The sequence below is a fragment of the Cyprinodon tularosa genome, unplaced genomic scaffold (genome assembly GCF_016077235.1).
Source record: "Cyprinodon tularosa strain WSP-4 unplaced genomic scaffold, ASM1607723v1 ctg509, whole genome shotgun sequence".
NCBI lineage: Eukaryota > Metazoa > Chordata > Actinopteri > Cyprinodontiformes > Cyprinodontidae > Cyprinodon > Cyprinodon tularosa.
In genome coordinates, this window is record NW_024039240.1 from 51,382 (window position 1) to 76,274 (window position 24,893).

At 38.5% G+C, this 24,893-nt stretch overlaps 2 protein-coding genes across 3 annotated transcripts in view; both read left to right on the top strand.

The window, feature by feature from the left end:
• The first annotated feature begins 5,964 nt into the window (after positions 1 to 5,964).
• On the top strand, positions 5,965 to 9,610 carry LOC119795296 (tripartite motif-containing protein 16-like). Its single transcript, XM_038303211.1, has one exon. The coding sequence runs from the start codon at positions 6,024 to 6,026 to the stop codon at positions 7,683 to 7,685; it is 1,662 nt and encodes a 553-aa protein (XP_038159139.1). The 5' UTR covers positions 5,965 to 6,023; the 3' UTR covers positions 7,686 to 9,610.
• A 4,824-nt stretch (positions 9,611 to 14,434) lies between these two features.
• The window catches only part of zmynd11 (zinc finger, MYND-type containing 11), a 38,292-nt gene continuing 27,833 nt past the window's right edge, over positions 14,435 to 24,893 (top strand). The window contains exons 1-2 of one of the 2 annotated variants that reach the window (XM_038303267.1): positions 14,435 to 14,610; positions 20,272 to 20,407. In XM_038303267.1, coding sequence (XP_038159195.1) covers positions 20,277 to 20,407 — 131 coding nt within the window. In that variant the 5' untranslated portion in view covers positions 14,435 to 14,610; positions 20,272 to 20,276. The remainder of the gene's footprint in view (positions 14,611 to 20,271; positions 20,408 to 24,893) is intronic. The other variant, XM_038303266.1, reaches the window with a different exon arrangement.

Sequence of the window (24,893 nt, forward strand, 5' to 3'; positions counted from 1 at the left end):
AAGACAAAATACATGTGACCGTCACAACACAAGTCATCAACCAACAACTGAATATTTGTAATATTTTTAAGTCGATGTCTGGCCCACATGCCTGAACAGTTGATTCAGTTCAGGTTATTTGTTTACTTCCAATTCACAGCGCATGCAATGTGCTTTGCAGAGACAATGCAGTAAGACTGGTTAAAAGTATTTGTCAAAGAAAACCAGTTGATTGTGTCAAGTCATTGACGTAAAAAACATGCTCCTCTTCAGTGACACGGCCACAAGGATTTTTGCTCACCTTTTGTCGTTGACTCTTCAGCAATTTAAACGTGTTTAAAGGTTCCTCTTAACAGTTACAGTAATTTGGGACTCAGATGAAAGTTAAAAGGTTTATTTACAAGGAAACTGTTTTTTTGTTTTTTTTTTTGAGGGGGGGAAACTTGATGTACTGGAACTCTGAAGACATGAGGAATGTAGATGATTGCCAGGAAACAAATCATGGTATCTGATATATCTATACAGATTATCAGTCATCCATGCTTGAAATTTTCAGTTTATACAAATGATGCCTAAACTGAACTTTTCAAGCTCTATAGTAGATGATTGAAGATCAGAACTTACTGGGTTTTGATGGAAGTACGGCAGGGAGGGATGAGTAGGATCCAGGGTTGACTGAGGGTTGACAGTTTGATACAAGTGAAGACACAAGGATGCCTATTGACTTTATCAATATCAAAGTGGGGAAATGTACTTGTTACATCAGCTAAAATAGTCTAAAAGAGAAGAAGGTGCCAAAGGAAGAAAAAGGTGAATTGGGCATATACAGTATATACAGTGCGTCCACATATGATAGCTGAAGTGTTTTTTTTGTTGTTGTTGTTTTTAATAGCAGGATTATTATACAGGGTTATTGCACAGGGTATTTATATGGATGGATATTTATATATCCATCTAAGTATTTATATAGCATCAGGAATTGTATCCGAGTAGCACAATGAAAGGTGGACGGGTTAAAATGTCAGGAATCCAGTTTGTGTGGTCTGTTGTTTGTTTGTCTCTCCCTCCACCACCAGGTGGCGCTCTGTCCTAGTTGGTCCTCCCTGCACTCCTGCACTCGATTTAGCTGAGTCCAATCTGAGTATTGTTTTACTGAGTCTAACCTTGTTTTCAGTGACGTGCGGTGAGGTTCATAGCTGGTGAGGCACTGACGTCATCAGAATCAGATTTGCAAATAGATGCATAGATTGACAGCAGTTTACAGGTTATGTTTCACTTCTGCATCCTTACACATACAAACTGTAGCTCACAAAACACACATTTCCTTAAAAAACAAAACAAAATAAATGTTATTACTGTCTTACCTTTACTTATAAATGAATAGAAGTCCTCCTTATCTTCCTTCAGTTTTAAAAGTCTCTCTGTCTCAATGGAGATCACTGCCAGGGAAGAAAGCCTTCCTTGATCCGTCCTGTTCCTGCCTTATGTTTTCAGTCTCTTGAGCACCCCCTGCCATGAGGCAAGAGAACTGCCTGCCTCACCTCGAACTTGTTCTCTGCCGTTTATAATCGCTCATTACACGAAACACGTTACACAAACACAGTTGGTGACAAAAAGCTCTGTACATTATATACATAAGCCAAATTATTAGAAATAAGTTCACATATTACATTTGTTTAAACCATTTTATTGACGCCGTACAGCAACATGCTCTCTCCGCTTTGCAGCCAGCGCAGAGCCAGGGGTTGCGCAATCCAAGGTGAGGCAGAGCTCGCTGCTGCCTCACCGGCATCGCTTCCAAGCATTTGAATGGGAAAATAAGAAAATTCAGCGATTTTGAACAAATAAAAATCGAAATTGGTGAAGCTACATGAAAAATGAATATTTTTTAGTACAAACCACCGGATGAATATAACAATTTAAATTACTTTATGATTATATATTTTCTTTCTTTCCATGATGGCTGGTGAGGCACTGCCTCACCTGCCTCCCCTGACCGCACGTCACTGCTTGTTTTTTGTCTTTGCGTTTTGGCAGGAAGTCTTCCTGCAAGCTGGATGTTTGGCCTTCTTGCCCTGGAAGGATTGTTTGAGTCTCACACTGAGCAGGGGATTAACCTCCACAAGTACCGTTCAAGTCCTCCTGGATTTCCAGGGGACAGTCCTCTCACATACTCCTCTGGGTCAAACAAAAGTATACCTGTCCACTCTCTGAGTCCCCTCTTCACTAGATCAACCCACACTGACTAGATTCAAAGCGAGAGAAGAACCCCCCCCCCAACGTGAGTCCCTGACTAGCATTATTCTTATGGCATCCAAGATTCCCATGGTCCCTGAACTAATCATTGTGATATCCTCTTCAGACTTTATAGTTCCTGTTCACCAGCTCTCTGAGTTCCAGATCCACCCCCCTCAAACATGACCACAATAAACCTGTTAAACCTTTGCCTTGCTCTCTGAGTGGTTCTCTGCATTGTGGGTCAGATCCTTAAAGCTGTAGTCTGTAAGTTTTTAAAAATCACTTTTTTGTCATATTGGCTAAAACTGTCCCTATGCCCAGACAGCAGTACATGTGATATGTAACCTGTGAAAAAATCTGCTTCAATTGGTCCCGCATACTGCCTGTATTTCAATCTGGAAAGAGTAATTCGGGACGAGTCAAAACAACCAATCACAGCCAGAGGAGAGTCTGATGGAGTGTCAATCACAGCTCACACACGCTGATTCCCGCCCCAACACCCAGAACTGGAACGGGACCCATTATCTGATCCGCTAAAGCCAGTCATCTCACGAGTTTGAAAACAGGGCAGTAAACCTCTGAGCGCTCCTCAGCTGAGGTGGGGGCGGGGGCTGCTCTTCAGTGTTGTTTGACCATGAATTGAACTTTAATCAAACTTAAATCTTTCCTAACACACAGCCAGTGAGCATGTGTTCACAACAGCAAAGGACATTCCCCAAGTTATTTAATTTATTACAATGTTACAGCAGCACTAAATCGCTTAACAGCTCATGGGAAGAAAGCAAAACAAAACACTAAGACTCATTTTAAACAAGTTTATACTTGTCTTTTTGAAATGTGCAACAACAGGTGGGGCATTGATATGCATCTGACTTGGAACGTGCCTAGTAGGATGGGTATCTATGTGCTTAAAGACCAGATTGTTTTACCCCTCAAAGAAGGGAAAAAAAGAAGGAAAAAAATGACACAGGGAACCATATCACAGCACACGAGTCCTCCCGGTGGATCCTTTAAGTAATAATGCTAAATTAAACCCTTTACCAAACAAGTAAATACATTAGATTTTGCACATTTTAAACCAAATAAAGAAATTAAAAAATAATGTTGAATAACTGATTGCATGTTACATTTTTGACAAGATGGAAACTAAGTGCTGTCTAATAGATTATAACTGAAAAGTTTGTTTAGGATTTAGAATGTCTCAACCATCATACCGAAGTAAACGTGCCAATTAAATTGACATTTCTTAGCAGTATCTCCAAAAACTTTTTTAATAACTGGCATCATTTGACTGGGCTGCTTCAGTTCTGTGTGGAGAGTAGGTAGTTATCTATGAAGGTTAGGGTTAGGCTTACAGGAGTAGATGGCTCAGTAAACAAGAGATTCCACACGCACTTTTTAGGGAATGGCTACTTGGGAATTATATACTGTATGCATATATATATATGTGTGTGTGTGTTTTTGTTGCATCTTTCTCTACCATAGGGTGCCCCTGAGGCTGCTGCTGGGCTGACTGATGCATCCGCTTATCATCCAAAAGTCACCTCCCACAGGAGTGTGTTTGCTGCTGGCTGAGCCTGCAGCAACACCCATTTCGGTAGAAAAGACATGTAATTTTGTTCAGTATGCAGTCAGACTGCATTTGTGTATTATGATTCTGACATTCTGTGCCTGTGGATCCAACACCACTTACACATTCTTCTCAACTATAGCTGTATATAATCTTTAAATCTTTTATCTACTATTACCTGTAATCATTTATCCTGTATTATAACCACACTAATATGTATATATGATCCATATCCTAACTTTCCTGTATAATCTGTATATAGCTACCATATTTATTTATTTAGCCTCTTACAATTACTCTCTGTTCATATATGCAGCTACATTATAGTTTTTTATTTATTGACCGTGCAATATCCTGTGCAATATGTTGAATGTGCAATATTTCTCCACCTGTATATAAGCCATCCGGATTGTACATATTTTTATTTCTTATTTTTTTATTTCTTATTTTTATTTTGTTTTTCATTGTGTGCGATACATGTACACTTGCACCTTAATCCGATTTATCTTGATATACTGTATATACCTGGATATACTGTATATACATTGCTTATTCTTAATGCACCTTTTTCCTCCGTGTTTGCACCTTCAGTAACTTCTATGCCAATATGTGATGAGTTAATTTCTCCACTGTGAGATCAATAAAGCTCATCTAATCTAATCTAATCTAATATACAATTTACAGTGCATACATACATAGTCTCTGTACACATGTGAATATATCTATCCTGTATAGCTGTTCTGGATAGTTGCAAACTATATTTTGTTGTTTTGTACTCATACAGTGCAAGGATAATAAAGTTGAATTCTATTCTAATTCCAATTTATTCAGTGGACTGCTGCTGCATGATGCATAAATGAATGCAACTTCTTCCCTCAGAGGGACTAAGGAAACTATATTGTTTTTTATACATTGTGTGGGGAACTGCTGTTACTTTGGTAAGGGTTCATATTGAGGAGTCAATTGACTTCAGCTTGGGCTAAGGGTTACAGTCACGGTTAGGCTGTAGAAATTACTGGAAATAGACCCCACAAAGATAGTCAGACTAGTTTGTGTGCATGTGTTTATGTAAGATTTTATGTGGGACAGAGAGTTGGTTAACCATTGTATATCCAAAACGTAATAAAAATGTGTGTTAAAGGTATAGTGGAGGATTTTTGCGAATTTTTGAAAAGACAAAAAAAAAATGCACATGCCCAACCCTGCACCTGCTCCTGAGAGAGAACGCCTGTTAAAGATGTGCAAGAGCATGCAGGAGCCCATTTCTCCTTGTACATGCTTTGTTTAAAAGTTGCTGTTTGCATTGCTCATACAAGCTTAGTTTGCAAAAGAAGATTTTCAATTTTTCCACTACGTCAGACTCACATTATGAATTACCTCTCCTCTCGAACACTGATGAGAAAACGGATTAAAAATAAGGAATGAAAAGGGAACTTCTAAACATATTCTTAATATTTTCATAGTTGTTATGCATGGATGCCCTAAAATTGAGAGTTTTGGTGGACAGATAAAAGCAGAGAAATACCTGCCTGCAGAGAATTTTCTACCTTCTCGCACATGGATGAGAAAACGGATTGAAATATTAACGAAAAAGGGAACTTCTACACATATTCTTGTTGTTTTGTCAGAATTCTATCAACTGAGCAGAGAATAAATTCATCTGACACTGACTGCAGCACATCGACTAAAACTTGTCTCCATACAAGTAAAAATCGTATATTCTTTCAAATGCATCTATCCATCAGAACTCTAAATTTTAGGGTATCCATGCATAGGCACTATGAAAACACAGAATATGTTTAAAAGTGGCCTTTTTGTTCATGTTTCAATCCAGTTTCTCATCAGTGTGTGATAGAGGAGGTATTTCTCGGCATAGGGTTAGTTGAAAGGGGACCAGCATGTAGAACAGCCTTACGTTAACATATCCTCTACTATACCTAGAATGAAAGAAAGACCTCCAGTTTACAGAATTATAATGTGTGATTTGATTAAAGAGACAAAAATGTATTATTTTCTCAGCAATAAAAGCACAGGTAATGAAACATAAAAGCATATTTGCTTCCTCGAGTGATTCAAAAAACAAAATGCCATGACAAAGGGTGTAACTAAGATGATGGGAAGTCAAGGTAAACCTGAAAGATTACATTCTTACAGGAAACAGCTTTAAATGTCATTCCTTGGACTGAGCCATGCTGATCATTCGGAAGCTTGAAGCTCGCTAAAACCGAGAGCAGCAATGGAACCTCATCGACTTCAGTTGGATCAAGAAACTTTCTCCTGTCCGATTTGTCTGGAGCCAATGATGGACCCAGTGACTATTCCCTGTGGACACAGTTATTGTAGGGTCTGTATTAAAAGACACTGGGATACAGAGAATCTGAAAGAAAACAGCTGCCCTCAGTGCAGGAGATCCTTTAAAAGGAGGCCTGATCTGGAGAAAAACACCATCTTAGCAGCTTTAGTGGAGGAACTAAAGAAGACTGGACTCCAGGCTGATCCTGCTGATCACTGCTATGCTGGACCTGAAGATGTGGCCTGTGATTTCTGCACTGGAAGAAAACTGAAAGCCGTCAAGTCCTGTTTAGTCTGTCTGGCCTCTTATTGTGAGAAACACCTTCAGCCTCATTATGATTCAGCTACATTTAGGATACACAAGCTGGTGGAGCCCTCCAAGAACCTCCAGGAGAACATCTGCTCTGATCATGATGAGGTGATGAAGATGTTCTGTCGTACTGATCAGAAGTGTATCTGTAGTTTCTGTTTATTGGATGAACATAGAGGCCACGACACAGTGTCAGCTGCAGCAGAAAGGACTGAGAGGCAGAGAGAGCTGGAGGAGAGACGAGGAAGAATCCAGCAGAGAATCCAGGATAGAGAGGAAGATGTGAAGCTGCTTCAACAGGAGGTGGAGGCCATCAATCACTCTGCTGATAAAACAGTGGAGGACAGTGAGAAGATCTTCACTGAGCTGATCCGTCTCATCCAGAAAAGAAGCTCTGATGTGAAGCAGCAGATCAGATCCCAGCAGGAAACTGAAGTGAGTCGAGTCAAAGAGCTTCAGGAGAAGCTGGAGCAGGAGATCACTGAGCTGAAGAAGAAAGAAGCTGAGCTGAAGCAGCTCTTAAACACAGAGGATCACAACCAGTTTCTCCACAGCTACCCCTCACTGTCAGCACTCAGTGAGTCTACACACTCATCCAGCACCAATATCCGTCCTCTGAGACACTTTGAGGATGTGACAGCAGCTGTGTCAGAGCTCAGAGATAAACTACAAGACATTCTGAGAGACACATGGACAAACATCGCACTGACAGTCACTGGAGGGGATGTTTTACTGTCAGAACCAGAACCACAGAGGAGATCGGACTTCTTGAAATATTTCTGTAAAATCACACTGGATCCAAACACAGCACACAGAGAGCTATCTCTATCAGAGCGGAACAGGAAGGTAACAAGAACGAGTCAACATCAGTCTTATCCTTATCATCCAGACAGATTCACTGACTGGATGCAGGTTCTGAGCAGACAAAGTCTGACTGGACGTTGTTACTGGGAGGTGGAGAGGACAGGGATAGGATTTTTTGTTGCAGTCGCGTACAAGAATATCAGCAGAGCAGGAAAAGGGAAGGAATGTGGATTTGGCTGCAATGACAAATCTTGGGCTTTAGAGTGTTTTCAAAACAGTTCCAGATTTCGTCACAACAACGTCTGGACTTTAATCTCAGATGCTGGTTCTACCAGAGTAGGAGTGTACCTGGATCACTCAGCAGGTGTTCTGTCCTTCTACGACGTCTCTGAAAACATGACTCTCCTCCACAGGGTTCAGACCAGATTCAGTCAGCCACTGTATGTTGGATTTTGGGTTGGAGACTTTGCTGAGTTCTGTAACCTTAATTAGTATCAGTCTCTTTGTTTATTGCTGTAAGTTTTTTATTATCAAGACTCTGCACTATTGTTCTGTTTCTTTACGCTTATTTTTTTTTCTACAAGTAGCTGTGTAGGATTAGACTTTGGATATTTAGTTTTTAATCTTAATTTGTTGTAATTTTTCCCCTTTTGACATGAAATCTCTATGACATTCTTTGATAGTCCTTTTTTAAGTATTCACTTGATGATAAAGTTAATATATTTAAGTCATCAACCGCATACCTCAAGATATATCTGCCTAACTATCTTAAACAGATCAATGTCCTTACAGCTTTTAGCAAATCCTTTTGTTTGTCAGTTTGCAATATGGAAATAGCACACCGTGATTTAATCTTACCCATCAACAGAAATCTGCACCTGTCTCATTTCCTGGTTTGAGGTTTGATCTGGTTGTGGTATGCCACACCCACATTTTCTGAGCTAAAACAAGTTTTATTTCACAAAGTGTTTAAATAATAATATAACATCAACATTTTTCTGTTTTCTTATATGCTCACCCAAAATATTTTTTACCAAAATATGATCAAGAGCGGTGATAATTAAAAAGGGCCCCCTCGTGTCAGTTAACTAAAGGTTATTGTGTTATGATAAAGCAAATCACTTATCATAAAATTATTTCTAAATAATGCTTTATTTACCTCTTGGATTTGCATAGTGAACTGCTTTGAATGCATTCCAATTGCTCTGAATTGTTTATAAGCTAAATTTATCAAATTCCAAATTCTACAAGACTTTGTTTCTCAAACATAAAATTTATGTCAAACTGTCATATCATTGCATCTTTTTATTGATTATGTTTGTCCATCATGTTGTCCCTTCTTTGATGTGTACATAGTAGCTTAGATTTATTTAGTTTCCCCGGTTTAGTCAAGAGTTTGAGCTCTTTGATTTATTTTTCAGAATAAACTCATAGTTGTGGTGAAGTTGCGGAGAATTTATTCCATATATGTGCAGAGCTACCTGTTTGACCATGATTTGAGCTTGATTCACACTTTCATTCGTTGTTCTAACACACAGCCAGTAGGACATATTTTCACAAAACAATACATGACAGTCTGAATATTTTTTATTAGATCATATATTTTCCAACCCTTAGAGATGGGCAATAAACATATAATTGTACAAGATATTAGTCCAAGTGAGAAGATATAAAACAATGAATCACAAGCTCAAGATCACAGTTTCACAGAATTGTTCTTAACTTGGCTGTTTCTCAGGTGATAGAAGCAATTTTTCACCAAGAGTCTAGAATGGGTTCCAAGTGATAGTGATTGGTTGAACCATACACCATGATTCCAAATATTTGACTGACTAAAGGAGCTCTCAGTGAGTCAAGCTTTTCCACTCATAGAGATTCCAATAACTCTGGTAGTGTCAACCTCCGACTTCTTTAAAGACATGTATACCTGGATATCATCAGAATAAACATTTTGAAAATGGATAATGATTTTGTCAAGAGGCCAGATGTATAACAAGAAAAATATTGAACCTAAAACTCTAAGGAACACCATGCAGTAAGATGGGCTTCATGTTTATACAAATGGTCATTGTTCTATTTGTCAGGTATGAAGATCAGGACGAATCCATTAGTATTAAAACTGAGAACTGACCACAGTCCACAGCCACCTGGATATTGCTGGACACTTTCAGCATGGTAGTTTCTGTGAGTGTTCTTTAATGAATCCAGGTGGAGAAATGTGATGCATTTCCCCCGACCTCCCTGGTGCTGTACCTTTGGATAGGACTCCACAGTGTCCCTGTCCATCAGGGTTGTTTGAGAGCTTGGTCGGCCTAGTTGTTAGGGCATAGAGCTTGGAATCCTGAGGTTGTGAGTTCGAAACCCATTACCACTCTGGGTCTCTGAGCAAGACCCTTAACCCCCGATTGCTTACTAGGTGCCCCATGATGGCAGCCCACTGCTCCTCAAGGGGATGGATTAAATGCAGATGTAAATTTTTCAAATGTGGGATCAATAAAGTTCAATTATTACTAATTAAGTTGCAGCAGCTTCCTTTGTGCTGGTTAGTCTTGCTACCTTTTGTTTGTGTGCAACAACACTATTAACAACAGGTTTATAGTAATTATATTAGAATTTAAGAATGTGTTTGCTTTTTTTACATGTCTGTATAATTCATAATAAAAAACAAAAAAACAAGGGTTTATAAAGAATGAGTTAATGATCAACTTGTTGGAGTACCTGTGTTAAATTCCTTTCCATTTGGTTTATTAACCTTCTTAAGGTTAAGAGCTAAGAGATAAACTCCTGAGAGACAGATGCACACACATCTCACTGACGGTCCTCGGCTGGATTACCTCCAGTCAGGACTAGAACTAAACACAGCACACAGAACCAGACAGATTCACTTAGTGGTGGAAGGTCCTACGGAGAAGGAGTCTGACTGGATGGAGCTGCTGGAAGTTGGAGTAAAAAAAAAGCAGATGGTATCCTCTGAACTTTGCAAATGTGTTGTTTTTTATGTGTTTATTCTGCTTTCCTTCACCTTTCTGTGCTCAAATATAATAGAGAAGGAACTCCTATATACCATGCATCCATTTCTCCAGTGTTTTTATTGACTCCAAATTTACTGAGTTCCTGATTTACAGTCCTGCAGCTCTCTATTAACCTGACCCCGCATGGATTTGATGGATTTGCTCCGCATATCCATCTGGAAAACTTCCATTGTAGTAATTTTAGGAAGGGGCGAAAATACTGGTTAGCTGATTGGCCTATGTTGGTGATAGACGGGCCAAATAAACCAATCAGATCAGCGAAGCATATGACGTACTAACAGAGCGACGACGAAAACACAACCACAAGCCAGGCTACTCTTGCCGAAACCAGTCGGGAGAAGAGCAAAAACATCTTTTCCTCTGAGAAAAGCCTCCAGAGCAGTGTTTTGCTCTTCTTTCAGTGAAGAAATACGCTGTAATTCCGATAAAACTTGCTCGATAGCCACGCTAATGCTAGTTTCATCGGCTGAAGCCGCCATGTTCTTTAGACTGAAGTGTCGCGCTTCTCGTTGCGTCACACCTCAACCCGCCTCAAAGCCAACGCTGATTGGACATTCGTTTGGTGAACGGCTCCAAATTTTCTTTAACAGAGAGTCTCCAGACTGATCTGCGAGTGAAACCTTGAAAGCTCGCGAGATCAGGATGGTCTCACGAGGCTAGCTCTCTAAGGGATTTGACAGAAATGCAGACAAGGTAAACAGCCAGGCTCACTCACGAAGAGTCAGAGACCCTGCATATTTTCCTCCACCAACGTTATTATGTTTTTAGAAAAGTCTGTCTGTCTGTCTGTGTACAGGATAACTTGAAAAGTTATCCTGTACTCATGCCAAGGAACAGCCATTACATTTAGCTGATGATCCAGATCATAATCTGGATGCAGGAATTTTTACAAATATTCTCTAACATTGTAAGATAGGTATATTCTGCGTAACAAGCAGTTCCCCACTAAACCAGAGGGTGGCAGCAGAGACTATTGACAGCCTCAGCATCGGACTCAAAAACACAAGAAAAGGGAACGTCGTTGGTTTGTTGAAACTTATGAAATGATTTTAAATGAGTATTATCTTTATAAGGTGTGTCTCATGCCAAGGAACATCCATCCATCTTCTCCCGCTTAAACCTATCAGGGTCGCTGTGGGGGTGGTATCTATCTCATCAGTCTATGGGCGAGAGGCAGGGTACACGCTGGACAGGACGCCAGTTTGTCGCAGTGCCAAGAAACTATTTATTTAAATTTGGTAATGATCCAGATGCGAGTTTTAACATTAAGTGTAAGTCATAATTTATGGCAAAATTTGCTGCTTGGCGGAGGTTTGCACTTTCAGAGTGCTTTTCTAGTCTTATAAGTTTACTCGTCTCTTTTACTAGTAAGAGAGTAAAGCAGAGACTGTTAAGTATCTCCACTAACTCCGCTGTCCTCCTCTGCAGTGAACCCACTCGTGACCAGTCCAGTCCCTTCCTGGATCTGATAAATCTGTGTACCTTTTCAGAACCCACTCGTGACCAGACGAGTTCCCCACTTGAACCTGATCATAAAACTTGTACATTCATCTTTAATAAACCTTTGAACTTTTCTCCTGCCTATGAGTGTTCTGCATGTGGGTTAGACACGTTAAACCAAACATGACACCTCCGACCAACTCGCACCCTCTGTCCTGCCTCCCTCCCCCCGCACAGTCATTCAGATGCAGGTGAGAGGCCAGCGGAAGAGACTGTAACAGAGGAAAGCCTCGGGACTGGAGAGCTGAGCAGCTCCTTTCGTGAAAGACTTTTACACCCTGGTTGTAAAAAAGGGCGCTACCGCAGGTAATTCATCCTTGGTGCCACCACACTCCACAATGCAACACTATAACGACAATATCTTGTGCAAGATAGCAGGATTATTATACCCTGTAGAATAATACATTAAAGACTACCACATACTGTATACACCCCCATGCACCTTTTCCTCCTTCTGGCACCTTCTTCTTTTTGACTATTGAGCTGATGTAACAAGTAAATTTCCCCACTGTGAGATCAATAAAGTAAATCAATCAATCAACCAACCCCCATGTTCTTTACGTACTCCTCTTCTGTCTGGACAGAAATGACAGAAATGTGAGCTCCTTTGTGAAAGTCCTGAAGTTTGTAGATGTAACCACTGTTATCAGCCCAATCCAGGACAATGGAGCTTCAACAGGGAAGGGGATAGTGGACTTACAGAGAAAACCTGCCCACTAACCCCCTTCAAAATCCTCAACAACACTGACTACTGTCAATCACCTCTGCTTCCTAGAAAAAAAAACAACCTTTCTCTGGATCTGAGAGGCATTTATTACTAGTTGGGCTTTTGCTTTACTATATTAGAGATTTATTTTTATAGTTCTCCTAACTAAGATAAACTAGGACTAATGAGGGCTCAGAAAGTTACATTTTTGTACAGGTCTTAAGGTGGTGGCCTGCTGACACCTACAGGAAGATTGTTTTTTTACACAACATGTAACCCAGAAATTATTTGTATATAGAGTTTAAATTGAGGTTATGAAAATTGATACTACTCTTGTAAATATCACCACCAAGACAATGAAAATTTGTCAGGTTAAGGTATTTTAATTAGTTTCATAACAAATCCTCTTTTTTGGTAATGCTACATTATGCTAACCTGAGCTGCATGTGGTTCTTTGGACCTTTAACAACAGTTCTTATTTATTTCTTCCTTTAAAGTCTTTTTGGTTTTTGCGCTCTAGAGGCCTTTATTTTTGATGATTTTTTTGTATGTAAACAGGAAGGCCACAAGGCCTGGACTCATTCCTATGATGTCATACATGGGTCACACACTGAATCCCTGGACCGATACCACCACCACTGCACCCACAGCAGCTCTTATTAACTTCAAAACAAAAAGAGTTAATTTGTGTTTTTCGATAAAGGTAGTTTAATAAAAACCGAGATTTTAAATATTCTGTCTTGGAATAACTGCTCTAAATTATACAATATAAAGATACAGTATTTCTATTCTTTTTTTTTATCAAATTTTTTTTGTCATTAGATCTGAACTGCTGCACCATTTTCCACAAAAATCAAAATCCAATAGAACGAAATGTATCCATCCTGTAACAATGAGCCATTGTTACTTCTATGTTTGATAAATATAACAGCTGAACACAGCATCTGTTTTTTGTTATTAGTTTTGTTTTGGGCGCAGTGAATTTGTTTGGGGTATGGCTTCTTTGGCAGGCCTCACAGTGGAAAAAATTGAAATGTAGATAAGTAATTTTTTCTTTAAATAAGTGCATTTACTCTTGGATTGAGGAGGTAAAAGAGACACTTTACCAATGTAACAAGACAATTTACACTTAAAATCAGAAAACACAATTGCATTGTCTTATTTCAAGTGCATGTTATCTAATTATCTTATTTTAAGAGTAAGAATACTCATTCCATTAGCAATCTATCTCATTTACCTACTCAAATGAAGGGTAAATACTCTAATTTAAGACATTTTTACTTTTTTCTAGATCGTTTTTCCAGTGCATCTTGGTTTCTTTTTGAATATTTTTATCAATTGCTCAACTCTTCCTAAATGGGAAACATATGAATTAAATGAATAAGGCCGGCTACTTGGCCTTAGTCCCACAGTGCAAAAAGATGAATGTTAGGTTAATTGGCATCGTGTTTGTGTGTTGTCCTGCAATGGACTGGTAACCTGTCCAGCTGTAGCTTTTCGCCCATTGACTGCTAGAGAGACACCAGCTCCACTATGACCCTGATGGATTAGTGGCAGAAGATGGATGGATGGATGGATGGATGGATGGATGGATGGATGGATGGATGGAAATCCCATGAAATTAATCAGAGGTTCGACAATATATAAATGCGGAAGTGCGAGGGATTGAAACGACTTTCAAGAAAATATTGTAAAAAAATTAAAACAATAAAATCAGCAAGGACATTTTCTGTTTTTAGTTTTTTTGTGATTATTTGTCATTACATTTTTCCTTTTTTTGGATATTTTACTTATAATATGTTATTAGATATTTACTCAACTTGTTTTAGCACTGTATTTAATTTTGAACATATTATTATTTATTTCTTTATCTCTTTTTTTATTTGATACACAGTAAAACCAATTTTACCATATGCTCCTTTGAGCAGGGATGCTGTAGCTTGAAATGTAATGCAGGATTAGGCCACTAGAGGTCTCCCTTCAGGCCACCTGCTCCTCCACTCTTCTGTCTGTGTTTACCTCCCAGTCCCAGCGCTGCTGTAGCGGTGGCAGACTGGGCGAAAAGCACCATCTTCTGTCCGGTGCTCCAGAAATACCGATGTAAACTGCCTATGCCTCATCCTCTGGGGATTTTTCTGTTCTGCTGCACCGTGTGTTAGTGCCACTGCCCGTGGCTACGGTGAGTCTGGTGATGTTTTATATGAAAACGGCTCAGTGACTCAAACACTGCGCGACCAGACAGACTGCAGCTACAGACGCTAGCTCTGTTAGCTTAGCATGAAGGATTAGGAGCTCTAAAACTTAACAAGTTGTCAGTTGATTAATAGAGCTTATTTCGAAACAACAGGCAAGGTCTAATACGCTTTTAAATATGACTCTTTTCACATTTTTTGTAATTTTGATAAACGTTTGTTGACAGGTTTGTTAGCTTAAACAGCTAAGGTGCTACGTATCTGTAGACTAGCTTGGCTAACAAAAAAACTCACTGCAACACACTCTTGTTCCTTCACTGTTGTCATTATTTTAAGATATCGTGTGTCATTGCACAACATAAACCAGTCTAAGACAATGTAAGTATTTATTAACTGATCTATATGAATCGTGACATTCCGTATTTCAGTTGTTAGCTCTGAGGTTAGCTGAAGCTACACAGCTTTTTCATGGCCTCCGCTGTTACCTCTTTGTTTTCACTGGTTCTAGTGTTGATTGTAGCGTGTTGTCGGGATAAAATATTGTTACTTAGTGTTTATATCAGAGTTTCGTGTCGAACCACTGGGCGAGTTTTTAATATTTTGTCAAATAAAACCATAGTTTGGGTGAATATCATCAATCGTGCTGTTGGCGGGTTAGATGTGTGCTGCCAGTACATCTGCATAGAGCTCAGCTCTGGAAACCTGACTGATGACCCATGCTGCTTTAACACTTTATTACTTTATTTTTTATAAATCCCTTCATTTATTTTATTAAAAGCTGTCATTACTCCCATCGGGCTCTAATTAATTTCTTTGGATAATTTAAAATCCAGTTTTTGGCGTAGGAATCTTGTCAGAAAGCGGTATAAGTTAATAAATTGGTGAAGTAAGTTAAGATTTTGTTGCAAGCAAAGGAAGTCTGGAAAATGTTTGTTTTTATAGAAAGTAAACTATTTCTGTTCTTTTAAGGTTGCACAGGGCAAACCATCTATAAAAGTTTCTCATCATTTATCAATTAATCATGCATATCTTTCATATTGTTCTTTTATTGCTGAACCTAATTTAGTTTAATTTGGATGCATGTGATTACCATGGTTTTAGTCAGTTGTGTGCTGAAAAAGAAAAGTTGTTAAATTCGGAGGGAAATCATATTTAAATGTCAAATCATTCTGGCTTAAACATGTATGTAAATGTACTATTTATCAGATGATATTGTTCCAAAATTTTGAAAATTCCTATTTGAAAAATTCCTGTCTTAAAATCTGTGGAGTTTTTTCATTATCTTAAGCAGCCAGTTAATTATACGTCAGCTTGAACACCGAAATTTAGCCAATCATAAATCAACGGTCATCTATCAATCAAAGCTTTTTGGTCTTGATTCATATTTCGAGCTAATATACGCAACGGTTGCAATTAGAATCTTTTCCTTTCCATTGAGTTCCGTCCCAGTGTTCACGGGGATGGACGTCTGTGTCTTCAGCAGGCGTAGAGCTAACAGAACTGGCAGCGTTGCGAGGCAAGGGCTCAAACATGTACAACTGTAAGCCTTCTACACCAAACCAAGCTTCTGCCGCCCTGGCGTCCTCCTCCACAACAACTTCGTCCCTGCTTTCCTCCTCTAAATAAAAAATGTATGACGAAGGAGACTCATCCACGACCTCCGACACTAAACTCTCCTTCTCTTGAATGTTTCCGCTGTCCATAGCGTTCCTTGACAGTGTCGTTGCAAAGTCACCATTTTAGTGCTACTTGGTCCCAATGTAATTTCTCATTCGGAACCTACTAGCACTAAGTTGCTAACTAGTTAGCAAGATGCCTCAGAATAACTGGCCACAATCAAAGTTGCTTGCGAACCTTCCGCCACAACAATCCTGCCTCTTGATAAACGACCAATCACATTCACTTTATTCATTCGTGTAAAGTCGGGCACCACTCGGGAGAATTCGGAAAAGCAACGGTTGGAACAGCCGCTTCCCTACAACTTCAGAATAATTTATTTTTTAATAAGCCGCTTAGCTGTAAAACTATCTCTGTCAAATTTTATAGTTTATTGAGTTTTGTTTTGTTTGTCCAGTCCTCTAGAAACAGTTTGTCTCTAGGGATGTCCGGTTTTATTTCCCATGCAATACTGATATACGAGAATGAGTCATATCAATATTGACTTCACAAAATACCAGAAGAATCATACATATATTTGTATTTTTTTTCCTCTGTTTGTATTTTGTAGAAAATGTTAGAAAATAGAGAACTATGGTAAGCAGGAATCGGCATGAGAACAACTGACCCATTAGCTGATGAGTAACATAAACTTTAAACAGAAGCAGATACGAGTATCTATTAGCATGCTTATTGTGGAGATTTTATATCCCAGCTTTTATGTTACATCAAATTTCTTGCTGTTATCAGACTGATTTCCAATATAAATATCTGATCGGAACATCCCTAATTATGTATATAAGGAGATTTCACATCTTTGTTCTGTCAATCAATGTCAATCTGTGTTTTTTTGTTTTTCAAACAACGGAAAGATTAGCCAAACTAGATTTGAGCAATTTGTCCACCAGTTTCTAAATGTAAAAGTTATGATTATGCATTTTTTTATTTATCTAAAGTGCCTTTCAAGAAATGCGAGGAGACTGTACCTATAAGTAAGAATACGGAAGAAAAACACAAATATTAAGAATGCCATTAAAATACATTGATTTAAAAAATGCAAATGACTTAAACAAAAAGCGATGGATGCAGATTTAATTTAAGCTAATTATTGCCACTGTTGTTTTCTCTTGTAGTAATTATGCCAAAAATAACTTATTAGTAGTGATCCCCTGATGCAAATTTCTCATTTTCAATAGGATATCAATATTGCAGCTTTGAGAACTTACCAACACTGATATTGGCCCAATTTGATCTTAACACAAATCGTTAGAAGAACCAACCAAACTTTAGGAATAAATGCTTTAGATATTGAAATTTTGAAATTTTCCTGGTTATGCTTTAAACTTCAGCCCTTTTAGTAAGTCGCGCTTCAACCCACTGGCTTATTTTCTTCTAATTTTAGATGTTATTTTTCTTCTCACTCTAAACCAGAGTTTGTGCCTCCATGACAGAAGTGTGAAGACGTACATCCCTGTTGACATCTGTCAATGCTTCCTTCACTGTAATACAGCTCCACATCTTAAGCTCCCCGCTCTTCAGTGTATGCGAGCGCTTTAACTATTTTTGTGTTCAGCTTGTGGCTGAGGTTTATGGAAGTGACATCTTGGGTTTCATGGATGGTTTAGAGGAGAGCTGCATGAAATTGGATTTGAATTTCTTAAGTTATTGGGTTTGGTCAGCCCTCTGCAGCACAGGAAGGAAGTTCATTTCAGAACCTTTTCAACATTTTTTCTCCTTTATAAGCACTCTCTTTTATGTTTTAAGCTGTTTTAAATAATATATTTGTTTTGGTGGCCGCCTACTGAGGAAAATCAGTTTGATATTAGGAATGTCTCTGCTTTCAAAAAAAACTTATCTTTGCACATAGTCTAAATTTGACTGCATTACGTTAAGTGTTTGGCTTATGATATGGAAATAAGATGAAACCAAATAAATTATTTCAGATGTATATTTTTTAGCCATGTTGTAAATATAACCTCTACAGCTTATTTGAAAAACACCACAAATGTTTCGTAGGGAAAAATAGAGTGAACTATACTACTGAGCTCATGTTGTGTACGTAGAAGCATCCTTGGTTTATCTAACAGTTTTCAGTCTCTTTGGGTCTGACTTCTATCAGGGTGGCACATCTAGTTGGTGTTTTCTCACCTTCTTTGCAATAGTACAATAAATGAGTCTGAGGACATCTCTCATGCCCTATTTCTCCTCAGATCAACCCGTAGATCTTCCTCTGGTTTCTGGTCGGAGCCTTTTTCAGACCTGTAATCTTTTTCTGGTGTTGCTATGATTGTCGTTGTGCTCAAAGAGGAAAACTAAAACTTTCCTACTTGATAAGTTCTGGATAGAGCATCTTGACAAACAAAAAAGCATTTTTTTTATCTTAAATGCTAAATATAAATTTTTTTTTTTTTTACAATGTTGGTATGATAACTGCTGTATAATCCAGTTAATGATTTATCAATTAATAAACTACTTTACAGTATTTCAATAATCAATTTAATTGTTTTAGCGCTGCTTTGCTGACATGGTGTTTCGTGTTAAGACGCTTAATAAAGACGCTTCTTTGGCAATTATGTGCTAGAAATTCTACCTTATACATTTTTCCCACTGGCCAAAAAGCCTCTTAAAACCCGGAAAAATTGGCTTTCAGTGGCAGTGGGAACAGCTCGCTGACCCGTGTCTACTCGGGTCAAATGACTTAGAAAGTGACCCATGGTAAAATCGATTCGGCTCTGATCAGCGTGCTGTGGAAGCGCCACACCTGGGTTGACGCGCTAAATTACGTGACACCTTTGAACGCAACATACTTGCGTCACAACATTGTGCCGGTCGCCTGTTAAATAACAGGCCCAAACAACTCTGCTTGTATTCAAGTGACATGGCAAAGCACTGGCAACATAGTGAGGTTTGTGAGATCCTTATGATCCGTGGAGAAGAGATTTGTTTACATTTAGTATTCTGAGGACGGACAACAGAGTGAAATAATAAAGAATACTGGCTACGCTCTGGCTCCTGTCCATGTTACTCTCTATTATTTACTTCACAGATTATTTGCACACCGAACCCAGCGCAATGCCGTCATCAGACACGCAGTGGTGGGGAACAGTGGCTACACAGCTTGCCAGACTCGGCTTTTCGATTAAATGGGCAAAGAGCCAAAACCCGATTGTTAGCGGGTCAACCACGGGTTTTCAGTGTGAAAGCAGCTATAGTTTCATCAGAACACTTTTTTTCACTACATAGTTTTTGAAAAATCCAGCCTTGCTTGGATGTTTTTCTTTATAAAAAAAAAAAAGCAAATTAAAACACAGGAGACCCTTTTCTCTACAAATCAGTTATTTAATTTGACCTCCTTTACTAAATGAAAATGTAGAAGAAGCAGAAAAAGCTGCAAAATGTTCAATTTTAATTTAGACATATGAGCAATATAGTGATGATTGACAAATTCTGATTCAATTAAGAAATTATTTTCAAAAGGTATAGAGAAGCATTGTAGAAAGTTTGGTTTGTGTTTTTTGTTTTGTTAATTTGTATATATGTATGACGGTATATGCGTATACATATTTATGTATGTATATGTGTAGGTAGGTATGTATTTATATGGGTATATATAGCAACATAATTATAAATATTGTAAATTAAAGAAATACAAGAATTAAAGGGGTAGGAGTACATAAGTTGTACTTCTTCCTACTCCTTTTCGCACATGTAATAGAGGTATATTAATTTAGGAAAGAAGGGTACCTTGTTTGTTGTTTTTCTCTCCAATGTTTTTAAACATTGTTTTATTGTTTTTCTGTTTTTCTCTTGCATGTTCGAAATAAAGAATAAAAAAAAATCTTAAATTTTCTCTCAGCTGAATTGTGCATGAAAAAAATAGTCTTTGAATCGTATTTTTTTATTCCATAACAAAAGGATTAAATTGTTACCTTCTTAATATTAAAATGTGCCAATCAATGAGCTGATTATTTGCCCTCTCTCGTTTTGTGCAGCTGTGATGAATAAGGAAATCATGTCCCGTGTGGTGAGGAAGCGACAGGCGGATCCGAAGGTGGTCCAGTTCGTGTGGGAGGCCATCGAAGTCATACGTAACCAGAAACAAATCGCAAACATGGACAGGATCTCCAAGTAAGTTCAAGTGTCAAGAACCTGTAGTTAAGACATTTAAAAAACCACAGAAAGTAGTTAAGGTCCCTGAAACATGGTGCGCCTTGAGTCTTCTTTGTATAGAAGTTGCTTGGCTTTTACAGAGCTAACTATTAACAACATTTAAAACAGTTTAAAAAATTAAAACCAACTATAAAAGAGCTGGGCTGTTGATATGGGGTTCGGACATGGTGATGATGGTTTTGGAATACAGAGGCTTTCAAGGTAATGTTGGGAACCTGGGCTTAAATCTCAGCGGCATCAGGAAGGGTCTCCAACATAAAACCTTTGCCAAGTCTTTGAGCCAGTCGTTAATATTTGCTGTGGTGACCCCTAATTGAGGGAGCAACCAAAAGGACACAAACAGTAAATGATGGTTAATCGGCAGAACAGCTTTACTGACATTTGGTATTGTCCCAAATATTGATAGATACCTTCTCTTTATTTGTTTTGCCATTTCTGCCTGAGGGGAAAAAATAAAATGACAACAAAGTGGCTGTAGTCTGTTCTTTTTATCTTAAAACTACTAAATAGAGATCAACCGATCCAAGTTTTGACATCCACCTCATTTTGGGAAATTCACCTATTTTGCATACCCAAATGGAAAACCTTAGGAACTGTAAGCCCAGATTACATGTGTGATACCTTATTTGAAAGCTAACACCTAGTTTCTGAATATATAAAGTGAAATTGGGTGAGTAGAACACAGACCAAGCTGCATCAGTTCAAACATGACTTAGTTGTTTTTTTATTCTGTAAAGTAATAGATCTTTTTTGAACAGCAGTAATAAAGACATGCTTGCTTGTTGTTTTCATGTTTGCATTTTGACATGCTGCTATGTCTGTGTTAATCGTGCTTTGGTGCTTGCTGTGTCCATAAAATTAACCTAGTGATTAAATTCTGGAAAATCTAAGCTTTCCAACGATGTCTAACATTTCTATATTGGTAAACATTTTATTTTACAGTTTATTTATTTTAAATTTTTATTAGATATAAACGCTTTAAATGGGGTTTGAGAGGTTAAAACTATTTTTAAAACCGATTATTTTTGACATTTTAGACTTGGACAACTTATATCATTTTGTTTACACAGTGCATACAAAACAGAATATCGTTTAGTACAGCTTATCAGACGAAAAAAATAAACATCTCTATTCCATAAAGTGCAGCAATGATCAAATGTAAACGGTGTGGGAGAAAAAATCTTGAAGTGACAGAAGTCTCAGTTTAACAAAAACAGAAAAAAATTATCACCAAACCAAACATTAACACCGGGGAGCGGACCTGCATGCTCTTCATGTGAACTCAAAGCACGACTGCTAAAGGCACTAATGAATCCGCCAATGCAGAAACAATTAAAAGAATTAGAACAGAGGTCACGGATTAGCGGACCGCAGTCCAGATCCAGACCCACCTGCGCGCCAATTTGGATCCAACCTGATTTAAAACATTTATAAATTACCGCATGTTGTCTGACGGCAGTGTCTAACTTCACTTGCCCCTCTTCTCCTGTTGGTACGGTAAAGCCCTCAGGGACCAGGTTACACGTGATGCATAATAACCAATGACCTGTCAGTCTTGACTACTGCTGCTAGACGCAGCAGGCAAACCTGTGGCAAGCCGGGCGATGGGAAACAATGAGAAGATGAGAAAAAGTGAAGGGAAGTGTGGCGTGCTGCAAGAACTGTGGTGAACTGGTGAAAGAAAATTGAAATGGATTGCTCAAAGATGACCCTGCACATTATGAGAACATTTTGGTTGGCTCAACCTGCTGCTGTGAAGCAGGATTCTCCACCATGAACATAATCAAAAATAAATGGATCCAGGCTCACGAATGAGCACGTAATATTTGCTTTAAAACAGCTTTGTCTCCGTTCAAACCCAGGTTTAAAGCCTTGCAGGGCAGCATAAAGCCCACTGCTCTCATTAGAACAGCAAAAATAAATGAATAAAATAAAAGGTCAGTTCTGGTGTTTTATAAAAGATGTGAATCAGGAAATTGTCTATCTACCAAACTGAAAGATCGTTCTCTACTTAAAAAAACACTTTAGATTTTAAAATAACAAATAATAAATAATTATAAATGCCTCTGGACCTTTACTGGAAATTATTTTTGCTGTTTTCCATTAACTACATTTAATTGTGTGTAGGATTTTTAACATTTAGGTGAAAAATAGTGTTTTCCGGTAATGAGTTCAATTCAGCTTTAAGTTGTTTTCTTTTAGATTTGCCCTCCTGCCTAAGCTGACGGCTATCTTTGTATTATATCCAGCTCAGTTCGATCTTATTTCACATTCTTTGTTCACAGGCTTTCTTATAAATGAACAACACTTTTTATTTATTTACACTGGGGAAGACTGCATGTATTACTGGCAAACCTTCTCGTTAGTGGCGCCCACTGAAGCACTTGTGCCATTTCTGTAGTTAGATGGTGTTGTGTGGAGCAGGAGACAGTTATGGCTGCTCCGTGCAGAAAAGAGGAGACTGCCGGTCTTGTGGCTCTGAGGATGTTTACAATAGATGTTTTAGCTTGATTTGCTGGTGGTTTCTAAACCATGCACAAGAATTAAAAGGAAATCTACACATCATCAAACAATCTCAAAAGCTTCACCTGAATGCTTTGTTTGCTTTGAATATGATCTTTTCCCCACTCACCAAAACTGTTGCTTGTTTTTGCTCTGCAAAGATCCCCCCTCCCCTTGCAGAGGCCACACCTTAAATCAGCAGAAGCAAAGTGAATCTTCATCATTAGGATGTTTTATTGCTGAGCATTCAGATTGGTAGAGAAACACCTCTGCTGATCAGTCTGCAGACGGAGCACGGACTAAATGAAACACTTTCAGCAAGTTGGCGAGCACCTTGGGAGCTGGCCGCTCGCCAGATGAATGTTGGCGGAAAGAGTGGCTGTTGTCATGGTGACAGTAAGCAGCGGCATGCAACGGATAGCGCCTGCTCTCTTTTTGTCTCTCTCCCAGCCTACACCCCAGTTCATCCCTCTGCAGCTTAATATCAGTGCTGGAGCTTAGAGGCTCTGGAGGTGACGGATGATTACTCCGGTTCAGAACCGAGGGGGCTGCGGTCGGAGAACGATTAACCTTCCTCTGCTTTACGTGGTCTGAGTTACCAGCCAACATCAATAAATGAGTTATTCATTATCAAATGGGTTAGGTCACCTTCACATAGCTCAGTGATGTTTGTCTTTGTGGAATAATTCCTGTTTCTTATTTCAATCAGCTCAAAATTAAAGGAAAAAACAAAGGTAGACTTTCATTAGCTCCCCTTTGTTTTTCTTTTTTTCAATAAGACAGACTCTGCTCTTATTTCTATTTGTTGTTCTACTGGGGATCAGTATTTACAGCCTGGTGTGAAAAAAAGACCCTCCTTTGCACAATAAAGGTGATTAAAGCGGAAATGATCTTTGGAGCAGTTTCCATAAGGAGCATTAAAATTGCTGATTTAATTTGAAATTCGATCATTAAAATCTTCAGCTTCTTTTCCAGGAAAATAAGAATTGGTTTGTTTCTTAAAGAGTAATACCTGCATCTAGATTTTCAGGACCTGGAACCAAAGAGTAACTTACAATTATGTTTTTTTTTTTTTTTACCCTTTGATGCCTATCATAGCAAATATGCAACAAACTGTATTTCGTGACCTGTCATGATAACGTGTTCCCCTGGTGCCAGTTATTATGCATTGAGTGCAGACCTAGGAACCTTGGGCATTCCTTTTCTACTATGGCTGAAGCTGAACTTTATGGACCGATATACCAAAGCAGCAGTATTCCTACCTTTCTATTTTGGTGCAAGTCTTAATTTAATAACAACAGGAACAGTTTTTATCTATACATGTATATTAATTCAGGCAACACAGTGTTAATATTAATTAAAATATGTCAAAATATAAGAATCATTACAGATTTATACTTAAAGGATTATGTACATTAAAATCAATGTAACAGATAGTGTACCAATTCCTATCTGGCTAAACAGCAAATTGTGAAATAATTGCACTTAAAAAGATGGTAGATTTAGCTATGTGTAGTAGATTGTAGTATTGTATTTGCAATATTTAAATGCTTTCTGTTAAAGAGAAAGTTATGCTAGTATCCCGTCCTGTAATATCGGAGCACATTTACGGATACAAGTATGAGTACAAACACGTGGTATCGAGCCAGATGCCGATACTGGTATGGGCTTTGGTGCATCCCTAATGTTATTCATGTAAACATTTGGTTAAACTTGAGATACACATGTTGATGGCCAATGTTTTGCTGGTTATAAGTCAAATAGTTCTCACTCTCTACTAATGGCACGCTTCAAGAGCAAGATTGCATATAACATGGACACCCACGTAGAAGCTCTTTATTCAGTTGTATGTTACTGACTTTCAGGTAGCAGCATGGCCTTCAACGTCTCTGAAGGTCCAAGTTGGATCCGCCTCAGTAGGAGGGCTTACCTCTCAAACAGA

What these genes read in the sequence shown, in the direction of transcription:
- LOC119795296 (XM_038303211.1), top strand. Translation starts at nt 6,024, where the DNA reads ATGGAACCTCATCGACTTCAGTTGGATCAAGAAACTTTCTCCTGTCCG.